At 31.7% G+C, this 27,514-nt stretch overlaps 10 protein-coding genes across 11 annotated transcripts in view; 7 read left to right on the top strand and 3 right to left on the bottom strand.

Annotated features, from left to right (window-relative positions):
- Window positions 1-274: 274 nt before the first annotated feature.
- Window positions 275-5,602, bottom strand: LOC106107803 (probable nucleoporin Nup54). The gene is made up of 10 exons (XM_013288806.1): window positions 5,372-5,602; window positions 5,180-5,299; window positions 4,914-5,018; window positions 4,214-4,455; window positions 3,731-3,884; window positions 2,946-3,102; window positions 2,372-2,480; window positions 1,596-1,779; window positions 753-841; window positions 275-355 (listed from the first exon to the last, which is right to left on the bottom strand). The coding sequence occupies exons 1-10, from the start codon at window positions 5,433-5,435 to the stop codon at window positions 275-277; spliced, it is 1,305 nt and encodes a 434-aa protein (XP_013144260.1). The 5' UTR covers window positions 5,436-5,602.
- A 125-nt stretch (window positions 5,603-5,727) lies between these two features.
- LOC106107957 (endothelial differentiation-related factor 1 homolog) lies at window positions 5,728-6,661 on the top strand. Its single transcript, XM_013288990.1, has one exon. It carries the CDS (start codon window positions 5,851-5,853, stop codon window positions 6,289-6,291), a length of 441 nt encoding a protein of 146 aa, XP_013144444.1. The 5' UTR covers window positions 5,728-5,850; the 3' UTR covers window positions 6,292-6,661.
- Window positions 6,662-7,486: 825 nt separating this feature from the next.
- LOC106107955 (general transcription factor 3C polypeptide 6) lies at window positions 7,487-8,305 on the top strand. Its single transcript, XM_013288988.1, has 3 exons — window positions 7,487-7,712; window positions 7,876-8,046; window positions 8,138-8,305. The coding sequence occupies exons 1-3, from the start codon at window positions 7,562-7,564 to the stop codon at window positions 8,284-8,286; spliced, it is 471 nt and encodes a 156-aa protein (XP_013144442.1). The 5' UTR covers window positions 7,487-7,561; the 3' UTR covers window positions 8,287-8,305.
- A 357-nt stretch (window positions 8,306-8,662) lies between these two features.
- LOC106107949 (cyclic GMP-AMP synthase-like) lies at window positions 8,663-10,390 on the top strand. Its single transcript, XM_013288982.1, has 2 exons — window positions 8,663-8,772; window positions 8,902-10,390. Exons 1-2 carry the CDS (start codon window positions 8,762-8,764, stop codon window positions 10,127-10,129), a joined length of 1,239 nt encoding a protein of 412 aa, XP_013144436.1. The 5' UTR covers window positions 8,663-8,761; the 3' UTR covers window positions 10,130-10,390.
- A 310-nt stretch (window positions 10,391-10,700) lies between these two features.
- On the top strand, window positions 10,701-18,430 carry LOC106107948 (zinc finger protein 665-like). Of its 2 annotated transcripts, XM_013288980.1 has the most exons (11): window positions 10,701-10,894; window positions 11,292-11,459; window positions 11,754-12,051; window positions 12,634-12,759; window positions 13,230-13,376; window positions 13,836-13,967; window positions 14,478-14,781; window positions 15,080-15,170; window positions 15,650-15,726; window positions 16,426-16,583; window positions 16,702-18,430. In XM_013288980.1, the coding sequence occupies exons 2-11, from the start codon at window positions 11,322-11,324 to the stop codon at window positions 16,827-16,829; spliced, it is 1,599 nt and encodes a 532-aa protein (XP_013144434.1). In that variant the 5' UTR covers window positions 10,701-10,894; window positions 11,292-11,321; the 3' UTR covers window positions 16,830-18,430. The 2 variants fall into 2 exon arrangements, with proteins under 2 accessions (XP_013144434.1, XP_013144435.1); XM_013288981.1 differs by lacking the exon at window positions 10,701-10,894 and having other exon boundaries at window positions 10,920-11,459.
- A 275-nt stretch (window positions 18,431-18,705) lies between these two features.
- LOC106107956 (nucleoside diphosphate kinase) lies at window positions 18,706-19,347 on the bottom strand. Its single transcript, XM_013288989.1, has one exon. It carries the CDS (start codon window positions 19,242-19,244, stop codon window positions 18,783-18,785), a length of 462 nt encoding a protein of 153 aa, XP_013144443.1. The 5' UTR covers window positions 19,245-19,347; the 3' UTR covers window positions 18,706-18,782.
- A 106-nt stretch (window positions 19,348-19,453) lies between these two features.
- Window positions 19,454-21,924, top strand: LOC106107951. Its single transcript, XM_013288983.1, has 4 exons — window positions 19,454-20,195; window positions 20,387-20,537; window positions 20,699-21,420; window positions 21,497-21,924. Exons 1-4 carry the CDS (start codon window positions 20,151-20,153, stop codon window positions 21,743-21,745), a joined length of 1,167 nt encoding a protein of 388 aa, XP_013144437.1. The 5' UTR covers window positions 19,454-20,150; the 3' UTR covers window positions 21,746-21,924.
- Window positions 21,925-22,063: 139 nt separating this feature from the next.
- Window positions 22,064-23,013, top strand: LOC106107954 (DNA-3-methyladenine glycosylase 1-like). The gene has a single exon (XM_013288987.1). The coding sequence runs from the start codon at window positions 22,261-22,263 to the stop codon at window positions 22,852-22,854; it is 594 nt and encodes a 197-aa protein (XP_013144441.1). The 5' UTR covers window positions 22,064-22,260; the 3' UTR covers window positions 22,855-23,013.
- A 348-nt stretch (window positions 23,014-23,361) lies between these two features.
- On the top strand, window positions 23,362-24,341 carry LOC106107958 (anaphase-promoting complex subunit 15B-like). Its single transcript, XM_013288991.1, has 4 exons — window positions 23,362-23,611; window positions 23,707-23,803; window positions 23,920-24,069; window positions 24,304-24,341. The coding sequence occupies exons 1-4, from the start codon at window positions 23,492-23,494 to the stop codon at window positions 24,330-24,332; spliced, it is 396 nt and encodes a 131-aa protein (XP_013144445.1). The 5' UTR covers window positions 23,362-23,491; the 3' UTR covers window positions 24,333-24,341.
- A 1,406-nt stretch (window positions 24,342-25,747) lies between these two features.
- Window positions 25,748-27,514, bottom strand: part of LOC106107953 — a 2,443-nt gene continuing 676 nt past the window's right edge. Inside the window, exons 3-6 of the mRNA XM_013288985.1 lie at window positions 27,036-27,295; window positions 26,825-26,959; window positions 26,190-26,432; window positions 25,748-25,916 (exon numbers count right to left, since the gene is read on the bottom strand). Of these exons, the coding sequence (XP_013144439.1) occupies window positions 25,786-25,916; window positions 26,190-26,432; window positions 26,825-26,959; window positions 27,036-27,295 (769 nt within the window). The 3' untranslated portion in view covers window positions 25,748-25,785. The remainder of the gene's footprint in view (window positions 25,917-26,189; window positions 26,433-26,824; window positions 26,960-27,035; window positions 27,296-27,514) is intronic.

Below are 27,514 nucleotides of genomic sequence, written 5' to 3'. Positions count from 1 at the left end.
ACGCTTTCGGTTTCAACATTACACAATTTCATTCTTATGACTTCATCCGCATATACTTATAAAAAGTCTATAATTTACATTTGTCAAAATCTCAATTGCAAATGTTAAAATTACCGTTACCATAATAACCTTGCTGTAATTGCTGACATCCTACTCCACAAAGTAGTGTTTGTTTACGCTTTATTATATTAGTATAGAAGTATAGACGTGCATAATTTATGAAATTTCCTATCTTGTTCCCTACGGAGATACAGAACAGTAATAGTGGAAGTTTTTAATCATGTTGGCTGCTCAGAACTTCATATGATGTGGCAGGGACTATATGCAAGCAAGGGTACTGCGCCCACGCAGATGACTAAACCACCAAGAAAATTGAAATAGAAAATGCTTTTATCATTATCATTTCTTTAGCAAGGTTCACATTTTAAAATTCTGTAAGAAAAAATGTTTAGGAAATTCTAATTTACACTATGGTACTTTTTTTTAACAAACTTGTGATCCATCTTAAAATATTTTTTTTTTTATAAAATACGGAAAAGGGACTAAAATTAGGCCTCCGGCATCACACTGATCAGACGAAACGGGGAATTATTTCCACTTCACGCCTGTTTTCTGTGTGGTCGTGGTATTACACCGGGCGAGCCGGCCTATTCGTGCTAAGATGTTAAAGCGGGCTCTACCACTGTTTACATATATATGTTACTTTTATTTGACACTTAAACATGGAAATAACATAAACTAATCAAACTTACCTCAGTAAATCCAACAATAGGGACTGGAATATAGTTCTCGGGGTCGGGATTATCAGCTTGCGCCTGCTTCCATAGTCGTAAGTCCATACCTTAAAATAGAAATATAGTAATGAAAACAAAAACAACCAATTAAGGTCCTTAGTGTATACACACCCTTAGTGACTAAATACCAACCTTCAGTATGACAATAAAACAATACCAAAATGTGTTGAGACTATAAATATAATTGAAGTTTCTGTATGTATGTAATTGCGTTGCTTTTAATAAGAACTATTTTCTAAATATTTATCTGCGTGACTGCAAGTTCGCGTTTGTTTAAGTAATCTTATAGATTTTATTTTTTCAATTCCGCGGTGACGAATTCGCGGACGATCGCTAGTATATAATCTTAGCAATATTACTAATCCCAAAGATTGGATAGATGGATCATACAGTAACCACTTTTTTTGTTTACAAAATTAATTAAAAACCGCACGCTATTTGCGGCTTTCTTTTATTGGTTTCAGTATTAATACTTATGCAAATAAATGCGTTTGTTGTCAGGAGAATTTATTGCAGAATAAAATTGTTGTTTACAGTAATTAAATTGGACTAATAGTTTAGAAGATATCGCGAACAAATAACAAGGGTAACTGAAAAATCAGCTTACAAGCTACCAGGCTTAGAAATTTGGAATCTTGCATTAGTACATTGCTGTTATTACGTAGATTACGTTATTAAGTTAATACTAGGTGATAGGTTGAAAAAAGGGGAGAAAAGTTTTGAACTTTAAAACTCCACACAGGAGAAGTCGTGGACAACAGTTAGTATAATATATGTGTGTGTTGAATTAAGTATGCATACCAGGTGGTGGAGTCTGCAGGTACTGTTCCAGCATGAGGGGCGTGGGCTTGGTGGCGGGGGTGACGGCGCCGCAGCCCGATGACGTCAGCGAGGAGCGCGCGTTTCCACTGTTGAGGAAGGCCGACAGCTCGGACGCGGATATGTGCCCGTTGCCCGCGTTCTTGTCCACTACGTATATCACTACCTATAATAAACAATTTACTAATATAAATACGATAAATTTGATGAATGTTTGTCCGATTGTATCTCCTAAACAGAATCTCGATGAAATTTGTCATAAATGTAGAACAAAATCTGAAATAACATAGTTTTTGGCTACTGTTTTTCCACTCGGACGTAGTCGCGAGCGAAAGCTAGTTAAAAAACATTTTGTACAGTTTAACTTAGAGTTGTAACAGAGGCCATTTTAACGATAGCGGATGCGGAGTTATCATTTCTTGCGGATATTCCGCACTTGCGGATGCGGAAGCTGAGTTCCGTTACAACCCTAGTTTAAATTATAACTCTTATGCAATCTACTTTAAATAACAAATAAGTAAACATAATTTCAATAAATTATAAATTAACTTAAATAAAATACATTACGCAATTGACTTGATTTAATACAGTAAATGCAAAATGTGATTCAAATTTAAATAGAAACGAAAAATAAAAAGATTTATTTCCCAATTTGAAGATGAAGTACGAAATAAATCTATTCCTTTGATTTGGCACATATATAAAAAGAGTAGTCCTCTGCTCCACGTGCCAACTCACTAAATATATTTTATTATTACCTGAGTTTTGTTCTCCGAGACTGTATTTATAGATTCAACATTGACAACTAAGTTCGGTTTGTTTCCAAGTATATTGGATATCATTGTTATAAAAGCTTGCTGATTATTCCTAAAAAAGAAACATAGAAATTATGATTTCTCAAATAAATATTTGATTAACTTTTCAAAATCAAGAGCAAAACTTTATAAAAAAAAATATATTACTTAACACTTTAATTACAATTGCAATTTGGTACATTTGGACAATTAACTAAAGGGTATTTAAAAATTTACTTTTACAAATGTTTTAAAATATAGTAGAAGCTCGATAATTACAACCATGATAACTTAAAAACCTCTCTAACTTCAAAAATAACATGTTCCCTTCCCATCAGAGCCAAAAACCTCTACAACATAGACCCTTGATAACTTAAACCTCTATAACTTAAAATATTTTGTTTCCCTTGGACTTTAAGTTATAGAGGTTCTACTGTATACAAATTCTTCAGTAATAGAGTAACACTAGACACCATATGTTTACAATATTTGTTTATAATTTAAAATTAAAAATATTAAGGATTTTGGCGATATTTACTTGATTTCTTGATCAGATTTATTAAACAACATAGAGACATGGCCATCCTTGTCCTCTTTGCCTGCCAGTCTAGAATATCCAACAGCTTTAAACCGACAAAGTGGATTTTGTTCATTCAATTCCAATGCAGGTGCATTCTTGTTATAATACGCCTGACCTGTAATTCAAAGAAATAAAATATATACAAAACTAAAAAAACATACATAAATAGATCTGAAAACTTTAGCCACTAATCATAGTAATATTATAAATGCGAAAGCTTGGATGGATGTTTGTTAGAGTTTGTAAACTAAACGGCTGAATGGATTTTGATGAAATTTAGTGTTAGGTGTCGAGGTTAGTCTGGAAGATCACATAGGCTGCTTAGTTTTTTTTTTATTTCACGCGAATGGAGTCGCAGGCGAAAGTTAGTGTGCTGTATAAATAAAGCAATATTAATAATTCTCAGTATTTAAAAGAATAAAAAAATAATTTAATTAGTGACAAGAATAAACTGTTAATACATTAACTTACATTAAGATATATGTTTTTGTATGTAAAGAATTAATATAAAAATTGAATTAGATATATTTAAAAATTCCCTTTACTTATATAAAGTTAAATTAACTCTTAGAAACATGAGTTATTTAAAAAAAATCAAATATTAGAACTGAGATTTGTAGTTCTTATTATATTGTATATGTCTATGGGGGTTTAAACTATTAACTAATGTTTCTCACTATTAAAAAAAAAACAATAAAAAAATTTAAAAAAAGACAAAACAAAAATATAAAAAATAAACTTACCAACACCCCATTGTGCCTGCAAGAGGTTCCACTTGGCTAGTACTTGATCTCTTTCATCTCCAAACACACTGCAGTTGAACACCGCAGCAATAAGCGCTTCATGTGCTGTTGCCGGCCCTTGCTGTTGTTGCTGCTGTTGTTGTTGTTGTTGTTGCTTAAATGATAATGTTTAATTTATGCAATTTGTTGTATTTAATTTTTATATACAGTTTTTTATTAAAGGTTTTGTAAATGTACAGGATGAACTAAATTAAACCTTTAATTTTTAACCACATTTAAGTCACAAATTGGTCTTTTTATTAGCGGATAGTTTGTAAGTTGAGCTGTTTAACCAAAATGCTAATGAAACTATAATCTAAAGGGACTCAAAGAGGTTTATTGAATTGTATTAGAATTACCTTACAACTATACATGTTTGGCATCACCAAAATTAACATTTCAGTTACTATATGTTTAAAAAATAAATAACTATAATAAGATTACCTGTGGTTGTCCAAATGTATTTGTAGCACCTAGTCCAGTACCAAAACCAAGAAATCCCGAAGTAGCTGGTTTAGTTCCAAAGGTAGAACCAAAGGTGGAACCTTGATTAGGTGTAGTGCCAAATGTGTTTGCACCCAAAGTGTTTGTACCAAATGTTGGGGCTGCACTTCCAAATGTTGATGTACCGGTACCAAAAGCTGTACCAGCACCGAATGTGTTGGTCCCAAAACTAGCACCAAAACCTAAAAATTATGATTACTAGCTGTTGCTCGCAACTTCGTCCGCATGAAATGAAATAATGTTATGTTAATCACAGACATACTTACCAGACATACATACCTTTTGAACGGTGAAAGAATTTTAAAACCAGACTAATAGTTTTTATGTGCATTGAATACATACAAAAATACAAATCTTTCCTCTTTGTAATATTAGTACAGATTAATTCAAACTATTATTTTAGTAATTTGTAAATGTTTCCAATGCACTTATAACTTTAAAATAATTGATTGTGCATGTTATTGTGCAACAATGATACAAATACAACAGAGAAAGTTGCTTTTTTTTTTTAATTGATTATAATCAAAACCTGTACAAGATAAAGAATACAATTAATGGGCCATGTGAAGGTGACTTAGAATTTTATACGAGATTACTATTAGATCTTATAATTCTTTTCAATACTTTTAATAAACCTCACCAGTAGTTGGTTTTGCAGCAGTACTTCCAAAAGCAGTTGTCCCAAATAAGGATGGAGCACTTGAGGCTGGTGTGGTTCCTAGTTGAGTGCCAAAAGGTGCCACTGCTAAATTAAAATATAGAAATAATATCACATCCGCATATAATACATTTTAAATTTAATTCACAGTGTTGTGTAGGGTAGTTGAATTATAAACATATTCATATCAAGACTTTTAACTATCTTTTACATTAACTTTGTATAGTATTAAAAGGATAGATCCAGACCTGTACTAGTTGCAGTAGATCCAAATGCACCAAATCCGGCCGAGGAAGTAGTAGTTCCAAAACCTCCGAATCCAGCAGTGCTTGTTGTCGCTGTATTAGTGCTACCGAAGGAAAACGCTGCTAAAATAGTCAAATAATTAGATTTACATTATGAAAATTGTAATACACGGCAATTAATAGAAATTAACATACGTTTAGCGGCACTTCCAAAAGGAGTATTTTGTTGTGCAGAATTTGAACCAAAACTAAACGACATTATGAGTGTTTCTCTTAGGGGGTTTCTTTTAAATGTTTATTGATATAATTATAACTTTAACAACGTCCCACATGTGTCGAATGCTTGTTTTATTTACTTTTAAACGTTGTTTTTGGTTGTTTTGATTGAAAAGGAAACGAACAACTGTCAAATGACATTTGAAATAAAATGACAGATATTGGAACAGAAGTCACAAAGTAAACTGATAATCTGTTGTTCGAGTAGATTAAAAATATTTAAAGCAAAATGATTTCCAAGTTTGATATTTTTACTCTGTAGCAACATGTGTTTTCTCTTTGATTTCCTCTAGAACCATAAAAATTGCATTGCATTCCACAAATAAAATTGAAAAGCCTGTCTTCTGAAATTGTAACCTCAGTGTTGAAACCGGTGATTTTAAAAGACAAAAATAACTATGTCGGATTGGGACACTGTTACAATTCTCCGAAAGAAACCACCCAAAGCGTCCGCACTTAAGACTGAACAAGCCGTAAACGCCGCACGTCGTCAAGGTTTACCAGTTGACACGCAACAAAAATATGGTGCAGGTACTAATAAACAGCATGGTACAACTAAAAATACCGCTAAACTTGATAGAGAAACCGAAGAATTACGACATGAAAAAATACCACTTGATTTAGGAAAACTGATAATGCAAGGAAGACAAGCAAAAGGTATGAGTCAAAAAGATTTAGCTACAAAAATTTGTGAGAAACCTCAAATTGTAAATGACTACGAAGCTGGCCGAGGAATTCCAAACAATTTGGTACTTGGAAAAATAGAAAGAGCGATTGGAATAAAACTTCGAGGAAAAGAACGAGGCCAACCACTACAGCCTCCTGGAGGAAAGAAATAACGGATTCCCTGGGAGGCGAAGACATTTCTCCGATTTGTTTATTGCATAATAATTATCTCATTTTGCCGTTGAATGTGTTCTCTACTACAAATAATTAGTAACATCATGTTAATATGATGTAAGCATTTATTTTTCTTGGGGTTCTGGAACGTTCTGCCTGTGATGTTACCACCTTGAAAAATGTAGGTAATGCTCCTTGGATATGGATGTGATATGCAATAAAGAAAGTTATTTATATATTAAAGTTCGTGTATAAATTTATCATCGTTAATGTGAAATTGTAATCGATCCTATATGTGAAATTAAAACAAAGTGTATAATGTCATATTCATGCAACTCATTGTTTGATTATTAAACATTGTGAAATACATTTTTATTTTTAACATTTACAACTACAGAGAACGTTAGCTTAAATTCGAGTCCTAATTCATAACAATATGATGGTATGTTATTCTGCAGTTTACATTTCATGATGACATTTTGATAGTCTAAGTTCGAAGTTATGATAACACACTGTCAACTAAGATAATGTTCATGTTTTTGTTATTTACTCCTTTCGCATATCCGAAGAAATTCCTACGATTTGTATCTAATAAAGATAGATAGAATAATACAAACTCTTTATATATATATATAGAATAAAGAGAAATAATGAAGTTGAATATAGGCATTTGGTATCTTGTTCACTAAGCGAAACGTAAGTGGTAGTCTTTACTTTACTTCACGTTATCCCATAAGTACTACATTTTAGTACCTTATAAACTGCTACTACGCCTTTACCCCTGTCAACTCTTAAGATTGAAAAGGTAAATAAAATAATGTTGAAATTATTGGCAGTTAGGTATAAAGATGCTGTAGCCCCTGATTGAAACCTCTGTTTACCTATTTTCGCCTTTCATTTCGTAACGAAGTAAAGATGTTATGGTATTTTTTTTTCTAAATCCATTTTACTACTTTTTATTGTGATTAATGATCTTGGTGACTGACCATGATTATGGATAATCATTTTTCGATGTTGAATTTTCACTTAAACATTTTATAATCTTTGTCATCCTCATCTTGTCAAACTCAAATATGTCCGATAATAAACATGTCATTGTCATTATAAAAATAAAAACATAATATCGAACTCATAAAACACATGTTTTTTTCGTTTTTTGTTGTAGTAATCTATTGTATTTAATATACATTATAACAAATTATTTTCTAGGTATAACTACTTGAATAATATGTTTTAACCTTGTTAAATATTTAAGGTTTAAAGTTTATAATGAATACGTCTGCTTCGGATTCAGAAGAAGAAATTTTAGTATATGCAGAGTTTAAAGATACAGTAAATATTGAAAAATATAAAAACATCCATGTCTTAGGTATAGATAGAAAAAATCCAGTTATACAACTGGACGATACATTTTTTACAGGTAAAAACTTTTATATAGCTAAAAACATTACATGACCTTCAGATTGTAAAGTATGTCTACGTATTAAAGAATCAAATTAAAAGAATTAAGTTAAATACAAGAGCCAATTTATTTTCAAAAAGTGCACCTTGTGGTGCTATTGATTAATCATGTTGTATTGTAGGAAATTTTGAGAATCCATTAGGAACATATTTATTTTTTGAAGAAGACCAAACACCACACTGTGATGATCCCTTGTTTGATAAACTACCTGAAAAAAAATTGAAATATTTATTCAAAACTACCAAGCTTCTATCTATGGAGCATGCATATGTCACACCAAAAGATGGTTCAGGTTAGGCAACTTTTTTTTTTTAAATTGCAAATACAAATATATTTCAAACAGTTACAACTTATCCACTAAATATTCTTTATTTTTTTAACAGACAACATAGAAAATAAAGTACAAGTGGTGAATGAGTCAGACAGTATAGAACCAGTTGCATTTGAAAATTTAGAAGAAGCTTTAGAGACATTTAAAAAAGATAAACAAGAATATGATGAGAGTGAATTAAAACCTGAAATCAATTCATAATAAAACTTTTACATGGCAAGTGTTTTATTGTAACAATTTTGATTATTAATGATTCACCAATACTCTTTTAGTGAAATTACAAACTTTACATTATTTTTATATTTTTCTGCATGATGTGCAAGTAAAAATGAGATGCAGTGTTAATCTTATTGATTATTTAGTAACTGTGAAAACACTAATTTTAATCTATGACTAGGGGAAAAACCGTTCATGTTGAAACTTACATGTATATAGCAATGTGGTTCTTCCCCTTGTTAATGTATAAAGGCACATTTCATACTCTACTATTCAGTTTTGCACAATTCTCTGTGAAGTTAACAAATGTTTTGTTATTATAACTTAATTTTTACCTTACTTCCATTATCGCAGAAAAATTGTGAATTATGGACTGTTGAAGTTACTGCACTTGGATAAAATTATAACTAGAAGAATAAAATATAATAGCTTATAATTTTTTGACAATTTTGGTCTCACTATGGGAAAAAGGTGATCAACCATCTATTTCTAAATATATTTTTTAACAATTGTAATTCTCTTTTTGGACACCGTTTCTCTTAATGTCAACTGATATAATAATGCAATGTTCTGTTTATGTAATTGTTCAATTGTTTACAGAGTGGATGCAGTACGAAGGAAATATAATACTGTTAAAATGGAAGAGGTATTTCAGGATCTGAATCGTCAGTTCATAAGACTGAAAGACAGAGATAAAAAGTGCAACAATCTTATATTACATTCAGTGTTAGAGGATATTATAAGTAGAATGCGTGCTTGTGATAACTTATTTGACAGTATGAATCCAAGACTTGACTATTTGGGTAGTTATTATGATGGTCTGCGTGTGGGGGAACCTAATGAATATGACATAAATGTTATATTGAGAATTCCGATTGATGAGAATAAAATAATTTTGGATGCAAGAGAATCGGAATGTGGCCATACTTGTGTCAGATTGCCCTCAGAGTTTAGACGGTTGGCTAAATCTCCGGTTACAGCAAGTAAAGGTTTTGAAAAGACTATAATGTGGTGCAATGCCAAATATCGTTTTTCCGTAACGAAATTTCGTTCATGGATTCAAAGTGTTGTTGATACAACTATAAATACTTTGCCCGTGAAAGATGGAAAACGATTTATAAAATTAAATAATAGTTGTTACTTTATTGAATCAAAGCGATCTGGACCAGCCAATACTATTAATATTATAAAATGCAATAATACAGTTATTGATGTTGACTTAGTACCAACTTTTGCATTTACATTACCAAAGAAACCAGTCAACTCATCAGTTTTGTTCACTAAAGTCAGTGCTACCAATATACAACAATATTTTGTTGTACCAAAACCAACGCAGAATGATTTCAGTTGGCGTTTAACATTTCCAATTCAAGAGCGACATCTAATTCGAGGTAAAAACAATTTAAAAAGCACAGTGAGAATCATTAAACATTTACGTGATGTTCAGGGTTTTAAAAAACTGTCTAGTTACTATATAAAAACTTTATTTCTGTGGGAAATTGTACCAGAAAATGAAATGATGTGGAAAAATAAATCATTGTCGTTTTTGGTAATCTATATGTTGAAAAAGCTTCGAGATTGTCTTATAAAAGGTGAGATAAAAAATTACTGGTGCCCTGAACACAATCTTATTGAGAAAATTAAAAAGAATACTTGCCAAAATTGGGGAAATAGATTAAATGTAATAGTAAATGCTTTAGAAAAAAGAGGAAAATGCAATGCTAGCATAGTTCTGGAGTATTTCACTAAGAATATTAAAAATTCTGCAGTACAACTGGTTCATGATAAACATAACCTGACCAAGAAAATAGAAAATATCCCAACATGAAGTCCCAGACTACTTTGTATATTAGTAAAGAGGCCTGACATGGCATTAAAAATGCACTGGAATAAATCAATGTTTTATTGTAAACTTGCTTTTGCTTCTTGATCTAACTTTTATTCAAGTGATTATAAGTTTAAACACCTGTTTATCAGAATGAAATTTTCTGGTCTAACGATCACATATATGCCTTTTATTTAATTTTATTTAAGTGTTTATATTGCAATCTATTTGGTATTAAACATGAATGTCTGATTGTTTTGCTTATTTTTTTCTTTGATTCTCCTGGGACTGTTTTGGGGAAAGTACATAGGTACATATGATCTGTCTGTTGCATATGTTTTATATGCACAAGGCAGGAATGCAACCTGCAATATATTGCCATAATGTGGAATGACAGTGGCGCCCGTATTTTCTTTATTATTTTGCCGGGTTGTAATTAATTTTGTATAAAATCTATAACATTGAATCGTAATGCAATTCTTACGAATTTAAAGGTAAAATGAATTTATCATCAAATAATTAATGAAAAAATATTTTAAACATTATTCACATCTAGCTCATTTTCTTACTTTACACTGGCAGCACTGATTTTTTCTTTCTGACAACATGGCAGCCTAGTAGTCCGCCATTTTCTTTGTATCGCCATTTCATTTATTTAGTGAGATGGAGAATTGAGGATTTCAAAGTGAGATAGAAAGATAATTTAAATTCTGATATGTTACATTCGCTTTCAAATTGGAAACATATTTTATAGAACTACTATAAGAGGTAGGATATACTTTAAAAAGAAACACATTGTTGTGTAGAATTGTCACACATTTCGGTTAACGTTGCATTTTGTCACTCAAATACAGAAATGAATATACAATGGCGTCTGTCGTTTACTTGAAGCGCGTCTATAGATAGTCCGTCATCCTTTTCTTACATATATCGACGCTATTCACAGAGACACTGCTTTCATCGAACGAATGATCTTTTACGAGCAGAGTAGACTGATAAGAAATATCCCCCGTTACCTTCGCACTTTATGTTTTGGAGTTTCTCTTTCGTGTGGACAATTAGCCGCGCTTTTAAATTTTCTTTGAACATGTTAAGATATTTCGTCGAAAATATCGCAATAGTGCCGCTATGTTAAAATATTGTACTTTTACGCTGTTTGATTTAGAGAAATCTTGCGATGAGATTATAACAGAAGATGTTCACGACGAATACTGTGCAAGCCGGTAGTGTTCCGACCCTTCAGTATCAAGAGCATCCAACTCAGAAATCACAAGGCAAAAATATGGAAAACGTACAACAAAAGAATCCACAACAGACCCAGCAGACCCAACAGGTAACTTGTTTTTAAACTATTCTAAGCTGAGCAAATAGAAGTATGCAGCATAAACTGATGTTTTCTTTACTTCCTACTGCACTTTTCAATAACATCTTTATTGCTGAAAAGTTTGTTTTTTTTTTAATTTACTGTAATCAATTAATTTAGTCTTGTGGACAAAGGACATTACAACTATGGAAAAGTTATATTTGTTTATAGTAAACATTAATAGCAAATAAATTATTAGAAAACAAATTATTTCCTACTTGAATTACCATTATTATATTCATACTTCAATAACATTATTTTCAGGAGTTTCCCACATTTTGTTACACAACCAATGTAAATATGATAGGAAAAATTGGTACTGGTACCACAACAGGTGCTGGTGGAGTGAACATAGCGCAATTAACAACAAGTGATGACAAGACTTGTTATATAGCTCAGCCATTCTCCTACAATTATGCCTTAGTTAACCAGATGCAAATCGCACCAAATGGAATACAGAATACAATATCAAACATTAGCTTTAAATGTGATGTGTGCGGTCTGATGTTTGGACATTTGACTCTACTTAATGCTCATAAAAGAATACATGCACAGGACACAGGTGAGACATCTATAAAAATCATTAAATTAATATAAATAATATTAAAACAACACTGTATGTGGCAATTGTTTTGGAACACTAATAAAAGTAGATATGAAGAACTGTATTAAAATAAAACTTATTTATGCTGATATGTCAGAAAAAATGACTTTTGTGATCAGACACAAATTATGACAACCCCATTGCCTGTTGCATCAATGTAATTTGTTAGATTAAGCAAATTTAACTACTCATGTAACTATGACTAGTATGTAGTGATTTATAATGAAAATAAGTTCTACACAATACAATAAGATAATAAGTTCTACACTATCAACTCTTTAAGATATACTTGAAAGCTTTTTAATATATGGGGTGAATACATTGGAAAAAAGTATCTGAAAAAAGGTAAAAACTACAAGCAAATTGCATAGAATTAATTGGTGATTGTTAGCCAAAGGTATATGTGCCTTTGCTGTCACTCAAGTATTTAAATTTTGACATTTGCAATTGAAAGTTTTACAAAGGTATCCAATACAAATGGATACAGCTGCATGAAAACATCTAATTGAAATTATAAATGTTACCATTCTTGTGTTTCAGATAACAATATAACTGTGGTGGCGACAGGTGTCAGTACGGCCAATGAAGTGACAATGCCACCTCATATACAAATTATTTCTTCCGACCCAACCGATCAGACACAACATCAAGTACATATACAAGAGAGTTAGTATGTTTACATTGTTTAATTATATACAAACAAGCTGTCACTCGCAAACTCTGTTAGTGCAAATTTGGACCATCCATAATGCCATTTTGACTGCAGAATTTAAAAAAAAGAAGCCTATAATGTGCCTATCTAAGTCAGCTTCCCTTCAGTGAAAGTCCCGTAAAATCGGCCCAGCCGTTTCGGAGATTACCCGGAACAAAGGTGGTTTGCTGACAGACAGACAATTTTTAGTCTGGGATTTTCGTTATCAGCAACACAAATCCATCATCTTCCCGAAATCTGGAATTTTTCTTTTGATATTAGAGACAGACACTCCATTTTTATAATATGCAATGATAATGAGGAATTATATAAAACAATTTTACCTTTATCACAGACTTATTGAAGACATTTGTGTCATCAATTCATTGAAATATTTTGAAATAATCCATAGACAATTTATATGTAACATATTTATCTTTTTCAGCAAAACCTGTAGTAATAGATAAGGTCCAGAAGTGTATAACATGTGGAGGTCCAATAAATAACAATCCCAAAAGAAAAGGTCCGAAGCTTATAAGATGCGAAAATTGCATTGCACAGGATTCTGTTGATCAACAGAGAAATAGTCAATGTAAGTTTTGTTATTCTAGACTAGTTATTCTAGACTTCAAGCCTGCAATTACATAAACTAACTTGCCTACGATTTTTTCTGTACAGAACTAAAAAAACTTGATTAATAGCATATCTGTGACACATTTTTTCAAGATCCATTATTAAATTTTGGGCAAATCTACCATCCACACATTTAACAATTTGAATTTATCATGTAATTAAGACTGTCATCCTTATAGATTTTTCAAAAGGCTCATTTTAGTAGCTTATTTAATTAACTAAATGTTGCTAATTACAGTTTACTTCCTTGAACACTGTAAATGATTCCTAATGAATAATAAACCAGTTTATAAATTACTTAAGAGTTTTTCAGGAATTAACAAAATTGTCTACTATTTTATTGCAATAAAATTTAAATATTTTGAACTAAATTAGTTATGTTAAATTACATTATTAACACAGTATTTAACATTGTTAGTGAATTCAACACAACTGTTGGTGACATCCGATGAGAATGTTAAGTTTGAAGTGAGCGGTGTGACCTCGGTGCAGGGTGCAGACCCACTCGACACCGCGCAAACCAACCATCAGACACAGCCGCAGAAACCTTGTGAGTATGAAAAACAAGTTAAAACATCCCTTAAAAGCAACATCTGCTAATGTTTCATAGTTTACTATTATTTTCCTTTAATTGTGAGGTTTAATTGCTAAAAATACTTTAGAAAAACTTACTTTTATATATGTTTTTTACGAAAAGAATAATGTATGAAGTCCATAGAGAGAAAAAGACAATGTCCTAAAGAACATAATATCGATTAGTAGATATATGAGGAGTCCAAATTAGAAGAAGTTCAACTAGGCAAGCTGCAATACCTACGACACTAATTTTGACTCCGTTCTCTTCCCGCACTTTTAAGTTAAGAATGGGAAAGTGGACTTGACATCACAGGTGGGTAAATTTAGGAAAAGGAGATATCCTTCCTCCATGGGTTACAGATAGCCAACGCATCTCCTTTTTCTCTATTTCGGCGAATTCAGCGTGGAATAACTTTCCGGCAAATAATAATTCCATTACTTATAATTGTTAAAAAAACTCTTATAATAATATAACGTTTACTAGTGCCTGGACATCATCCTGTGAAGAAAAGAACACTAGCATCAGTGACGAAATGTCAGAACTGTAACGGTTCAGGTATAATATTCATAGGAGGTAATAAGAATAAGCACAGTCAAGCGGATATGGACAAACGTTTCCATTGCAATATATGCGGAGGTTCCTTCTCGAGGTACTCCTCTCTCTGGTCGCACAAGAAGTTACATTCCGGAGAGAAGAATTTCAAATGTGGCATCTGTGGGATAGCATTTGCTAAAGCAGTCTATCTAAAGAATCATTCAAGGATACATACAGGAGAAAAACCTTATAGGTTAGTGTAAATTATCTTTTTATGTTTATTGCCTTAGATCAGAGGTGGACAACATTTTCATAGGTGTACCTAAAATATGACATTAATGTGCCAGCGGTTTGACACCCCTGGCTTAGAATTTGCTCTAAGATGTCCTACTGCGTTTGTAGTCAATGTTTACTAAATCAGTTCCTAATTGTAGATTTTTCTTATTAAATGTGCACTAAAGGATGTCCTAAATGGTCATTGTATCTATGATTTAAAAATTTCAGTTATTGTGTTGTTTATTTGATATTTTAATGTATTGTATTTATTTTAGATGTAGTACATGCGGTATGCAGTTCTCTCAATCGCCGCATTTGAAAAATCATGAAAGAACACATTCAGGAGAAAAACCATATGTTTGTGAGGTAAGGTGTAGAATAATTTACCATCATATTACTTTATTTTCGGAATATTCAAGGGGTTTATGTCTTGAAAGAAATAAGTACAATAAGTAATTAATATATTAAAGTTTATTTGTCGGTAAAAAACTAAAAATAAATTGCATGCACAGAATTTAAAAGATTCTCATGTTACAATCCATACCTTTAACATAGTTATGTTTATTTTTAGTAGCTTTCGCCCGCGATTCCGTCCGCGTGGAATTAAAAAAAAAAACAAAAGTGAATAGTCTATGTATTCTTTCAGACTATTCTGTACATATATACCAAATTTCATCGAAATCCGTTTAGCCGTTTAAGCTAAAAACTATAATATAACAAACATCCTTCCATCTAAACTTTCATATTTATAATATTAGTATGATGTAGTTGATTAAATAAATTAAAAAATAATGTGTAGTCTATTTTTTTGATATATTTGAATATAAATGTTTTATTATGTGCAGGTGTGTGACAAAGGGTTCGCGAGACACGCTACACTGTGGAATCACCGCCGCATCCACACCGGCGAGAAACCTTACAAGTAAGCATTTCATTGATTTCACCTTAATCTTACACACTACATTACATCTTTATACAAAAGGTTTCCCTACTTTTTAAATAAATAAAAAAAATGGCTTGATTTTACTATTTGCTTATTTACTCATCTATACACATTTTTGGCAACTTATGTATTTTAAAACATTTGAACTGAAACTAAAAGAGTGTCTTTTTTGCTACAATTTTAAATTTTTGTTCCTAGCAGTTTTTTGTTTGAAAATTTTAGGAAATAAACTTGTGGCCATCTTATATTTGTGGTCACATCCTTAAAATGCCGATATATTTCCTCTTCATGCTTCAGATCGCCACCGGCTTATCTAGCTACTATTAATGGTTTTATTTATAGTAATGTGGATTTGACATTTTTTGATTACAGGGGTAGTTGGTATCTCCCCGCCTTAGTCTCTTTGGCGAAGACCAATTCAGACCTACAAATGTGATATTGCATGCGTTAATGTATGAATCTTACTTCTTACTAATATTATAAATGCGAAAGTTTAGATGGATGGATGGATTTTTGTTAGAGTTTGTAGCCTGAACGGCTTAACAGATTTCTATGAAATTTGGCATAGATGTAGAACAAAGTCTGGAATAACACATAGACTACCCACTTTTGTTTTTTTTTTAATTTCACGCGGACGGAGTCACGGGCTAAAGCTTATGGAATATTTTCTTAACACAGATGTGACACGTGCGGCTCCGCGTTCAGCCAGGCGGCGCACCTGAAGAACCACGCGAAGGTGCACTCCGGAGAGAAGCCCTTCAAGTGCGACATCTGCACCGCCGCCTTCGCAGACAGGTTCGCGCTCAAGAGGCACCGCGGCATACACGATAAATATGGTGAGTTTAAAACGACTACGCGGACGGAGTCGCAGGCGAAACATTGTCATTTTAATTTCAAATAAAATATGTTCCATTTGTTAACCATCAGGTGTGTGTAACACAATGTTTTTTACAGGTCAAACGACTCCGTTGCCTTCTCGAGTGCAGTTGAACCAGCAGGAGCAGGGCAGCCAGCAGACCGGCGAGTCGCAGAGCATGCAACCCGTCGTAGAGATAGAAATCCGCCCAGACCAAACACTTTGAGCTCAGCACACTACACACACAATAATAAACCCTTCACTATGGGTTGTCACTGCGTTAACATTTATATTAACACATGTCTCTCATATTCTATTTGAAAAAAGAGATGCGATATGTGTCAAATGTGGCAGTTGATATTCATAGTAAGGACCTTCGTACACTAGGTGATGTCAATTTTCCAAACCTGGCGATTTTAGTCGCTAACCTACTCATATCAGGTGATATAAGTCGCTGCAATTTTCAAGATAGTGCAGCTACATTATACAATTGACACACTTTCTATCTTTGTACAACTAACTTCTGTAAATGGACAGGATTTAAGATATGGTATTTTGAGACTATCCTGTATTTACCTTTTTGGCGCTGTTTCTGTCAGTAACTGAGCAGTTGGCTTTTCAGCTCTTATTGTTGTAGTACATCATACTGAACTGTTAGCTGCTAATTTAGTTGTGCTGCGGCTTAACAGTTTGAACCTGTTTAGAGTGACGATTTTATTTTTTTACTGCGACGCAACGAAAGGTTTTTAAGATATATGTTACGTTGTGTACGAAGGGGCTAATAGTGTTATATGGTCAAATGTAAATAGAAATTGTTAAAGGGTACATGTTACTTAATTTGTAATTAAAATGTGCACGGTGCAGTTGGTACTGTCGTTAAGTGTGAGTTGATATTACAGACAGCGGGTTTTTAAAATGTCTATAGTGTTCAATAGACAATAGTTGATTTAATGCAACGAAAATTTTTCATGGATGTGACAACAGCAATATGAAGTGAAAAAGAATGATAAAATTATTTACGCATAAAAAAAGAGCAATAAATTGTTTATCCCTACTTGAGCGGGTATATATTGCTATAAATTAGAGAGTAACGGTTTATCAGGTTTGTGTTCATTAAAAATTTATATTTTAAAAAGTTGACTTATGTTAATATCTGGAGTGTGCACTTGTATTTTATCATGGCAATTTAACTCAAAATTGAATGTTGGGTTCAACAATTTTATCAATAAATCAAGTTTTAACTTAAGACATTAAAAACTGTTGTAATTAATTTTATAATTGTAACATTGTTAGCTAGCACCATAAAGAATGGGTTAATTTCAGTGTCTATTTATATCGAGATCATTGGCTGTGGAATAAGCGACATATAGTATTTTTATATTATGCGGATTTAATAGCAAATTTTGTTGTAAATTTGTCTCTCACACTTGTAAATAAAATTAATTTTGCCGTGACACTAGAAGTCTATATGTGATTTAGTTTAGCATATCTTATGAATAAAGGTATTTTATTTATAATGGATGGGTTGATTTTGCTAAATATTGTATTTCCTTTTATTTCTATTGATTGTGTACATTATTTTATATATTATTTTTAAACAACTTAATATACATAGGTTATGTAAAGAATATATTTAGTGAGCACAACTCATCCAAATATAAAAATGCTGCATCAAAATGATGCCTTTTGTAAGCTAGAACATAAGATTTTTAAATATGAAATTATATAATAGTAAAAAGTGTTGTAAGATTGTTGTGTTTTATTTATATTCAATTGATTAAAGTTCAAAGTGTTTGAACCTGTTTATCTCAGTAGAAGACTACCTATGTAAACAAATATAGAACTATTACCAAGAATATAGTCTAAATATACCCCCACAATACTCTAAATATAGAAAACACTATATAGATGTTACTGCACAGTTGTTCGATTTGTTATGGAATTGCTATTTGTTTTTTAACTTTAGTTATAACTAGTCTATAATAAGCTTTGTGTATTTTTTTTTCATAATCAATATTTTCTTTTGGTTCAGAAAGTTTAAGTAATTATAATAAAAAGAGGTATAAACCTTGTATATAATTTAGGAAAGGAAAAAAAATCAATTTGAGTAAATTTAGGCTTTATTCTTTATCACAATTAAATAAACACATATATGGAGTATATAACATATTGGAATAATTTACTCGTAGACCCAGTTCTCGGCAGCCGGAGTCCATCCAACGAGTTCCTTTTCAGTAAACCATAAACCGATTTCTTTGTTAGCAGAGTCAACGCTGTCGGAACCGTGAATTATATTGCGACCGACTTCGATGCAAAGATCGCCACGGATGGTACCAGGTTGCGAGTCAGCTGGGTTCGTTGCACCCAACATTTGACGACCGGTTTTCACCACATTAAGTCCCTCCCATACCATCGGGACTACTGGTCCGGAACTCATATACTTCACTAGACCAGGGAAGAAGGGCCTGGAAGATAAGTCGCTGTAGTGGTTCTGTAGAAGTTCTTCAGATGGCCATACGAATTTCAAGGCGACCAGCTTGAATCCTTTTTTCTCGAAGCGTTTGATGATTGTGCCGACGAGCCCGCGTTGGACACCGTCGGGTTTTACCATAATAAAGGTTCTTTCACGTGGCTCAGCCATATTTTAATTTCGTTTGAAGGTTAGGCGATCGAATTAAAAAAATGCTGCAGTGCCGGTGCGCGCGGCGTGTCGCTGTCCAAGTCACAGACAAAGAGACGGAAAGAGACAATAGAGGAGAGGAGGAAACGAATCGATGAAGGGCAAACTAGGGATGTACATAGAATGTCTATGATCATTAAAATTATTCGAGCGAATTTCAATATCGTCTATAATTAAGTTTAAATTAATTGACAATTTTTCTATATCTCAAATAAAGAGAAATTATACGCTATGAATACTATACAATAAGTGTTTTGCTTAGCATTAAGGTTTTGGTGAACAGTATGACTATAACATATAGCTTTTAATAAATAAATAAACAATTAGATTTTGGGACACAAGTTATTCGTAAAAAATGTATAACACTGTTTTCTTTACTCGTACTTAACGATCATAGGTCTAAACCTATGATCGTTACTGATACCGGGTAAGCATGGGATGGAAAGAGAAATCTGTATTAACACAATTCCTCCTGGTAGTACATGGGGCATCGCAGACTAGCTAGAATCGGGACCAACCTAAACAATGTTGGAATAGCAATTCTATTTTTGCTTATGTTTAATAGTAGACATTAGTTGTGAAATTAGATTTCGACTTGTTATCGATACGAAAAAATTCTTCCTGTTTACAAGAATTTTTTAGTTAGTAGAAAGCATCACTGACGAATACTGCGATTCAGATTTATACCAGCCACCGAATGAATCGATCAATCCTTATCGCAATTAGAAACAATGTTTTACGAGCGCTTGTTCATTATGATTTCCGTAAACAATGAGACAATATTATTTTTTTCCCTGACTGCGACTTCTATCCATGAAATTAAATTCGTTAGCAGAATAGTTCGATCAAATCTTTCGGAAGTGCACAATGCTATCATGTTTCGATTACACAATCCAAATTGTTTTGTATACGGTAAGTTGAGGTGAACCAAAAATTTTATTTTAAGACTATTTTAGTTTCTTCAATTTTTAATTCAATTAATTAAAACAAGAAAGCATATTACTGTCGTTTTATCCATACACTCGATCATCTCACTAAAGCTAAAGATCACTCAGCTAAAACATTGATGTGAATTACTATAATTATTTAAAGCGACTTTTTAGATACATGCTGCAAATTCCTTGTCCATATTGAACAGTCCTGGGTATGTGATAGAAAATAGTGGATCAGAAGGTGAGGTGACAAGTCTTTTGTCATCAAAATCTTATGTACCCAAGGATCGGGACTTGCCAAAGACGCTCGTAAAGAACATTGGTAAGGAATATGACAAAAAACTATCTTTTTATTTTGCTTATCTCCTAAATCTCATAGAATCCTTTCGATAGCTTCCCATTCTTGAGATTAGCACAATTAGAATTATCTAGCTATATTAAGTGTTTATAAGAACTAAAACGTTTTCGCTTAATTTATTTTAGAAAATGACGGAACCTACATTCTATCCAAGTTATCGGATGAACAGTTAATAAAATTGTTAAGCGAACAGCCAACAAAAAATGAATATTATTTGAGCGATCTCATCAAATTAGCCGTTGGTAATACAGCCAAAGAGGAAAAAATGATTCCTGACATGGGCAAAAGTAAAGTACACGATATATTGAACAACGGTTTTGAAACGCAACCTAACTTTAAAAACCGATTTCGGACAATAGAAAAGCCAACAATTGGTAAAGGCCAGTCTGCTTATTTTCGACTAGAAAATAAAGAAGTTGATCCATATCATGTAAAGAACGACGCTGACTACGCCGCTTTCCAGAAAATAAACAACTTGCTATATAGCAGACCTCAAGTTGATGAATTGAGTGAAGAAGACGAAGAGAAAAAAGAATTACTTTTCGATGTTTTAGTGGCACAATTAAAATCTCTATGTTGTAAAAAATCTAAGAAAAAAAGAAAAAGTAAGAAGCAATACTTAAACCAATTTTTACCACGAGCACCTATGTCAAAAATTTACGCAGAAGATTTAAAACCACCCCAGTTACTAAATGAATACATGTTCTTAATAATGAACGAAGAAGTTCGGGGTAATGGTAGTGATGAACTAATATCGGTGGATCCTGAAAGCCTAGAGAAAAATAGTAGTGTTTTGTTATTAGGTCCTATTACAACGCCTTTATCCGATAATCAGTTAAAGACAGTTGTAAGTATTACTTTAAAAAAAAGTAAAGGCATTATTTGCTGTATGAACAAAGTTAAGAATTGTTTTATTTTTGCAGATGACGAGAATTTCTAATGAACTATCGAAGCAAGAATATGTTCCCCTTCTACAGCAACTGGCGGAGGGTTCAGTCAGCAGTGGACATTTAAACGTATTGAAAAACGTTATGCACAGTCCTCAAACCAGGCGTTACATAAAACCCCATAGATGTAATCATCAGTCTAAACTTGCAAAAGTATATGGGGGCCCAAAATGGATTATTTGTACCGGTTATTTGAACATTAATACACCAAGTTTATACGATTAGAACAATTTATGAAAACGTGTTGTTTTTAAAGTTTTTTAGCTTTAAACAGATCTTAACTTCAAAAGCGAAGTTCCCAAAAAGCCATTGCGATGGAGACTAATTTTTGAACTGAAGAGTTTTATTCTACTCTGACATTGAATAACAAGATTAGCCCGAATTGTAAAATTTTGTAGCCTAATCGCGGTAATGAATTTAAAACACTATGTCGGTACTTGTAATAGGTTTGGCCAAAAGCTTACTATCTATTGCCAATTAATTTAGTTTTGAAAATTGTCATTTTGATAAATGTATGACAGTGACAATACTATGTAAACAAAACAAACATCAATTTAAATATTTTGTTGTGTTATTCACAATTACTGTAATACTGCAATAAAATAATAGAAGATTTAGTATGTAAAAACGATTAAAACTACACGAAGCTGCATTTTTATCCTCCTAAGAACTGAAGCCAAATTTCCTATGACACAATTTTTAATATAACATTCTAGTAATTCTTCTAGAACTATACTAATATGCCACGATCAGTATGTTCTCAAGATGAAATCGTTAGATGCGGTTGGGTGACAAAAGACCCACTATACATAAAGTACCATGACACTGAATGGGGTGAACCAGTATACGATAATTATCAACTTTTCGAAATGTTATGTTTAGAGGGGCAGCAAGCTGGCTTGTCTTGGATAACGATATTGAAAAAAAGAGAAAAATATAAGCAATCATTTCATAATTTCAATCCTAATAAGATTTCAAAAATGTCTGAGACAGCTGTACTACAATTATTAAATGACCCAGGAGTTGTTAGACACAAAGGAAAATTAATAGCTATTAAACACAATTCTGTTTGTTACCAGACTATGGAAAATAATGGAGAAGATTTCTCTAATTTTATATGGAGTTTTGTTGGACACAAGCCTATTATTAACAATTGGGAAAATGTAAAAGATGTTCCTACCGAAACAGATATATCTATAGCTCTTTCTAAAGCACTTAAAAAAAGAGGATTTAAATTTGTGGGATCTACTATTTGTTATGCTTTTATGCAGGCTTGTGGTCTTGTGAATGATCATATTCTTTGTTGTTATTGTCGGAATAGAGAAAAGGATTAAGTTATCATTCATTGTTTTTTTACTTGTTTAAACCTGATGGTAATATAACTTAACATCTACAATATGCTAAGACTTATGTCTGGAATTCTGAAGAGTATCATATTTCTAAATAATACATCTTTTGTAATTGTTGTTGAATAAATAATGATTATTTGACTATATGTCTGTATGCCTTTTATTTTTACATAATCTCCAGTTTGCCTGAATCGATTTCTGGTAAGTCATAAAGGTATGTCTTTAGCAGAACATCAGGCAGGGAAGTACAATCCAGTTCAGGAGAATTAACTCCATTTTCCAGTCGAGTTAATAAATTGCAAAAAAATGTCTTGTTAAAAATTAATATAAGTTGTCCGCCATGGAGTATTGCTAATTTAGTGTGTGTAATTTAGATTTTGTGAGTTTGTACAATTTGATTATCTGTCGAGACAGCTGGCGTATAATTTTTTAATCTTTAATATTTTGTTTACTCTACTACTTTGTATATTCTATATCCTCCTGCAAAATTGTCAATGTCAGTTTAATTTCGTTTTAATTTTGAACTGACCTTTATAATTTAAAATATTGCAGTTGTATGATTTAAGTGTTTTGGCCAAATAAACTAAGAAATCCTTGATTAATTGATAATAATATAAATAAAATGAATATACCCTTCCCTGTTTTAATGCCGCGCCTCATAGATTCTAAGTGGTTTAACGCCGATAGTCCTTGCGACGAAGACGCGGAATTAACAAGTTTAGAACAAGCGAATCAACATTGGGTAAGATTTTTTAGATAGCTAAATATTCCAACATACAAGGCACATAGATCGTGATTAATTCTGAATATCGACTTTACGGAAATTTAATATTACAGTTGAATTCTATTGGACAACAGTATATGAAAAGAGCGCCCTTAGGAAAAACAGAACCTGAGGCAATGGATGAAGAAGCGGATACCGATGAAGAAGAAGGTATCTAAAAGTTATTTACCATTTATATGATAATAATAACGACAACAAATATCAATTTGTAGGTTTTTCAATATTAATTTACATTTAAATTAAACTGTGTAATGAATTTGGTTTAGGAAATGACGAAACAGATGAATCTGAGGACTCACATGATGAAGACGAGGAAGAAGAATTACAGACAACCTATTCCCCACCGAGAAATAATAATGAATTGGAACCGGACTTAGATGTAAATGAAGCATCAGAGACCAACACATCAGATCAAAGTGCGATGTGGCCAATACAGTAGCGTAAGAATAAATTATACAAATAAAACAAGTACTGAAGAAACTATGCAATCCCAATTATTATACATTTCTTGATGTGATTATTATTTAATGAAATATTACTTATTATAAATGTTAAGAGTGTATCATCAGTGGTTTTAAGGTTGTGAGTGATTTTAGTAACAAAAATAATAGTTTGTATTGTGTTTCTTAATTTTTTCTTTTTTGTTTTAGGAATCCTCTCTTTACATCAAGATAGTTAAAATATGCATAAATGAAGAAATTTCGATACAATCACCCAGTGCACTGATTACAGAAATATTAAGTTATTAATTGATTTGTTATATCAGTTCTTACAGTTAATAATAGAGATGGAATTAACTCTCTAAAAACTTAAATTGGTGTGTTCAAGTTGTAATAAAGGACAAGGTGTTGCAATAAGCTATAATACAAACAATAAGCTATTCATTTATTTAGATTATAGACAAACACTGCTATTACAAACACAGTAATAGTGTTTCCTAAATGATGTGTGGAACATCAGATTTTTTTAGAACCATTTAATTTAAAATAAGCAAAATTGCCATTGATATATGATAACTAGCTATAGTCAAAGCTTTTATGCAATAGTCTATGCCTAGAAATCTAAAATAAATTTATTATAAAGAGACTCAGCAGTTTTAATCAAACAGACTTGTAATTTGTATGCAGCAAATCTTTGTACATATATTAATATTTTAAATTGATTAAATCCCTTAAAGATGTAATAAAAGTGTTAAAACCCATGCTATGACTCGAACAACAAAATTAATAAGAGTAAAATAATGGTAGAAAAAAAATAAGTGTAACTTAATTTTTTAATCTGACTGATTATAACAAAATTGTCTAATTTTATGATAAACAAAATGTAATACTTGCAGATTAAATACTAATCTTTAAAACTAAAACATGTGAAATAGGACAAAAGAAACTAACAAACATATATTTTATGATAAAAAAAATTATACAATTAACTTATTAATGGTATGAAACTTTTTAAAAATACTTGTCATCACAGAGATATAAAATCACCAGGCTAAGGCAATAATTACATTGTTTATGAACATTCAGTCTCATTTGAACATTTTCATTTTCAAGTAAATGATATAAATTAACAATGCAATAAACTCGTCACAAATGATGCAAAGCCAAACTAGTATTCTTTTTCCAAAAGTACATAAAAAGAAACAACTTGACTATGATCAAATTCAATGGATATGAGGATTTGTCTCCGATTTGGGATACCAAACCTATCAACAATTTTATTTTACAAAGGTATGGTCACAGATAAGTCTGTATCGTCGTATTTAAACACTGAACTATTCCAAAATAAATCCTTAGACAAGAAATATCAGTGATTTGAAAACATTTTCTAATTTCCATTGAATTTTACCAAAACCTACCGTTTTTCCCTAACATGTTATTATTGATTTCATAATTTGTTACATATAGTATAAAAAGAGGTGACAATAATTAGTATATATTTAAAGAGATTACAGTGATCGATGGAATTTCAGCAATTTTTATATTAATTTACTTAAGTTACTATCCATTAAATATTTTTTTTTATTGTATTTGATTTTATATGTCTCTAGTTTATTAATTCTTTGTATGGATATTTTTCAAAATACGATTTTGGAGTACATTACGAAATACCAAGTGCAATTTCAACTCTGTTTAAATTACATTAGTAACATCAATAACAACATTTACAATTCTAGTCAACAAAGGAACAATATTGTCTGCGGGGATGATAGTCCATTTCTTAGCCAAGCATTTTTCAACACTTGAATGTGTTATTTTACGATCTGAAACATCACAAATTTTTAAAACATATAAAAAAAACAAAAGCATTTTTCGTACTACTTTAATCCTACATGCTAAAAACTGCATATTAAAAACATACAAAAAATATTTTAAGGTAGATCACCACTAGAGTCCCTAATTGTACTTCAACATGTTAGAGGTTGATTGAACACTTCTGTGTCAACCTTTCTTTAAAGTAAGAGTAGTATGGAAATCTTTATGTTTGTGTACAAGTTTTAACAGAAAACCCACAGTTCATTTATTAACATTCTCACCTGAGCATCTTGCTATATCAAGAGTGAAAAATATAGCACTTTTCTTGACTAAAGGATTAAATTCGTCACAATAATAATGGAATGCCATCGCGAGAGACGACGGCACTTTATCAAGGTCTGTAACTAACATCACTCCAGACTTTGTAACATCATTTCGATATCTTTCCATAAGTTCACTATGAACTTTCATTTTAAGTTTGGTGCTATCCACAATTACTTGGTTTTGAATTTCGCTGTCATTGCCTAAAAAAAAACATGTAAGATTAAGTTTTACGTTTTTAAAATACATTGAACAATATATTTTGGTCTGGACTCTAATCATCAGTATTAATCATATTAATAATAAATGAGAAAGTTTAGATGGATGGATGGATGTCTGTAGACTAAACCCCTGAATAGACCTGGACGAAATTTGGCATAGATGTAGGGCATAGTCTGGAAGAACACATACCCTATTTAATTTTGTTGTTTTTAATTACATGAGGTTGGAGACGCAGGCAAAAGTTACTAATGTTATAATAGTGAATGTTTAGATGGATATTTGTTAGAAGATATCTCTGGATGGGTTTAATGGATCTCGAAATTAAGCACAAATGTAGAACACAGTCTGGGTGAACGTTATGAATGTTACTTACGTAGAAACCTAGATGCAGTGAAGGCAACATCATTCATAAATTGTTTAAAATTTATTGGATCGAACTTATAATTAGCACTGTTATAAGTAAATATAAGTGAGGCTGCATCTTTTTTATGAAATGTTGTGGAAATAACTGAAAAAAATGAACATATAATTATTGTTACTTTTGTATTATTGAAACCTTTTAACATTAAAATCAATGTTTTTACCTGATTTGATCTGCAATATTGAATTGTAGTTGACATTGTACTTTTTACCTAAATTACCTACATCACTATAAAATTTACTTTCATCATATATTATTTGATTTTGATTACTATTAGTGAAGAAAAATTGGATGGAATAACAAGCAAATACAATTGCAAGGCCAGCTAATAAAACTACATTAAAACCTAAATAATTTGTGGACTTTTTCGCATCAATAGTTGCTTTCTCTAAAGAATCTTCTTTGTTTGAGCTATATGAAATTCTGAAATAAAATACATTAAGAGTTAAATGAGACACTAAATGGTAAATGACCAATACTGCAGTCCAGGAAACCAAAAAAACAAAACCTATTAAAATCTTAGCAATATATGATTTATGTATATGACACCAGGTAAAGATTTAGATCTAGGGAGTGGGGATAGATACAATATATGGCGTTATTCATAGTAGTTTTATATATATATATTAATATATATATATA

Source organism: Papilio polytes, unplaced genomic scaffold (assembly GCF_000836215.1).
Source record: "Papilio polytes unplaced genomic scaffold, Ppol_1.0 DF821845.1, whole genome shotgun sequence".
NCBI lineage: Eukaryota > Metazoa > Arthropoda > Insecta > Lepidoptera > Papilionidae > Papilio > Papilio polytes.
Note: the sequence above shows the minus strand (reverse complement) of the source record. Positions and strands in the feature narration are given on the sequence as shown.

Coding starts and splice junctions, on each gene's coding strand:
- LOC106107957 (XM_013288990.1), top strand. CDS start 5,851: ATGTCGGATTGGGACACTGTTACAATTCTCCGAAAGAAACCACCCAAA.
- LOC106107958 (XM_013288991.1), top strand. CDS start 23,492: ATGAATATACCCTTCCCTGTTTTAATGCCGCGCCTCATAGATTCTAAG. Junction 23,612..23,706: donor AACAAGCGAATCAACATTGG/GTAAGATTTTTT, acceptor TTAATATTACAG/TTGAATTCTATTGGACAACA. Junction 23,804..23,919: donor GGATACCGATGAAGAAGAAG/GTATCTAAAAGT, acceptor AATTTGGTTTAG/GAAATGACGAAACAGATGAA.
- LOC106107951 (XM_013288983.1), top strand. CDS start 20,151: ATGCTATCATGTTTCGATTACACAATCCAAATTGTTTTGTATACG. Junction 20,196..20,386: donor TCCAAATTGTTTTGTATACG/GTAAGTTGAGGT, acceptor GCGACTTTTTAG/ATACATGCTGCAAATTCCTT. Junction 20,538..20,698: donor GACGCTCGTAAAGAACATTG/GTAAGGAATATG, acceptor AATTTATTTTAG/AAAATGACGGAACCTACATT.
- LOC106107948 (XM_013288980.1), top strand. CDS start 11,322: ATGTTCACGACGAATACTGTGCAAGCCGGTAGTGTTCCGACCCTTCAG. Junction 13,377..13,835: donor TCAACAGAGAAATAGTCAAT/GTAAGTTTTGTT, acceptor TAACATTGTTAG/TGAATTCAACACAACTGTTG. Junction 13,968..14,477: donor GACACAGCCGCAGAAACCTT/GTGAGTATGAAA, acceptor AACGTTTACTAG/TGCCTGGACATCATCCTGTG.
- LOC106107803 (XM_013288806.1), bottom strand. CDS start 5,435: ATGTCGTTTAGTTTTGGTTCAAATTCTGCACAACAAAATACTCCTTTT. Junction 5,300..5,371: donor TTTTGGAAGTGCCGCTAAAC/GTATGTTAATTT, acceptor TGACTATTTTAG/CAGCGTTTTCCTTCGGTAGC. Junction 3,885..4,213: donor ATACATTTGGACAACCACAG/GTAATCTTATTA, acceptor TTATCATTTAAG/CAACAACAACAACAACAACA.
- LOC106107955 (XM_013288988.1), top strand. CDS start 7,562: ATGAATACGTCTGCTTCGGATTCAGAAGAAGAAATTTTAGTATATGCA. Junction 7,713..7,875: donor GGACGATACATTTTTTACAG/GTAAAAACTTTT, acceptor GTTGTATTGTAG/GAAATTTTGAGAATCCATTA. Junction 8,047..8,137: donor CACACCAAAAGATGGTTCAG/GTTAGGCAACTT, acceptor TTTTTTTAACAG/ACAACATAGAAAATAAAGTA.
- LOC106107956 (XM_013288989.1), bottom strand. CDS start 19,244: ATGGCTGAGCCACGTGAAAGAACCTTTATTATGGTAAAACCCGACGGT.
- LOC106107954 (XM_013288987.1), top strand. CDS start 22,261: ATGCCACGATCAGTATGTTCTCAAGATGAAATCGTTAGATGCGGTTGG.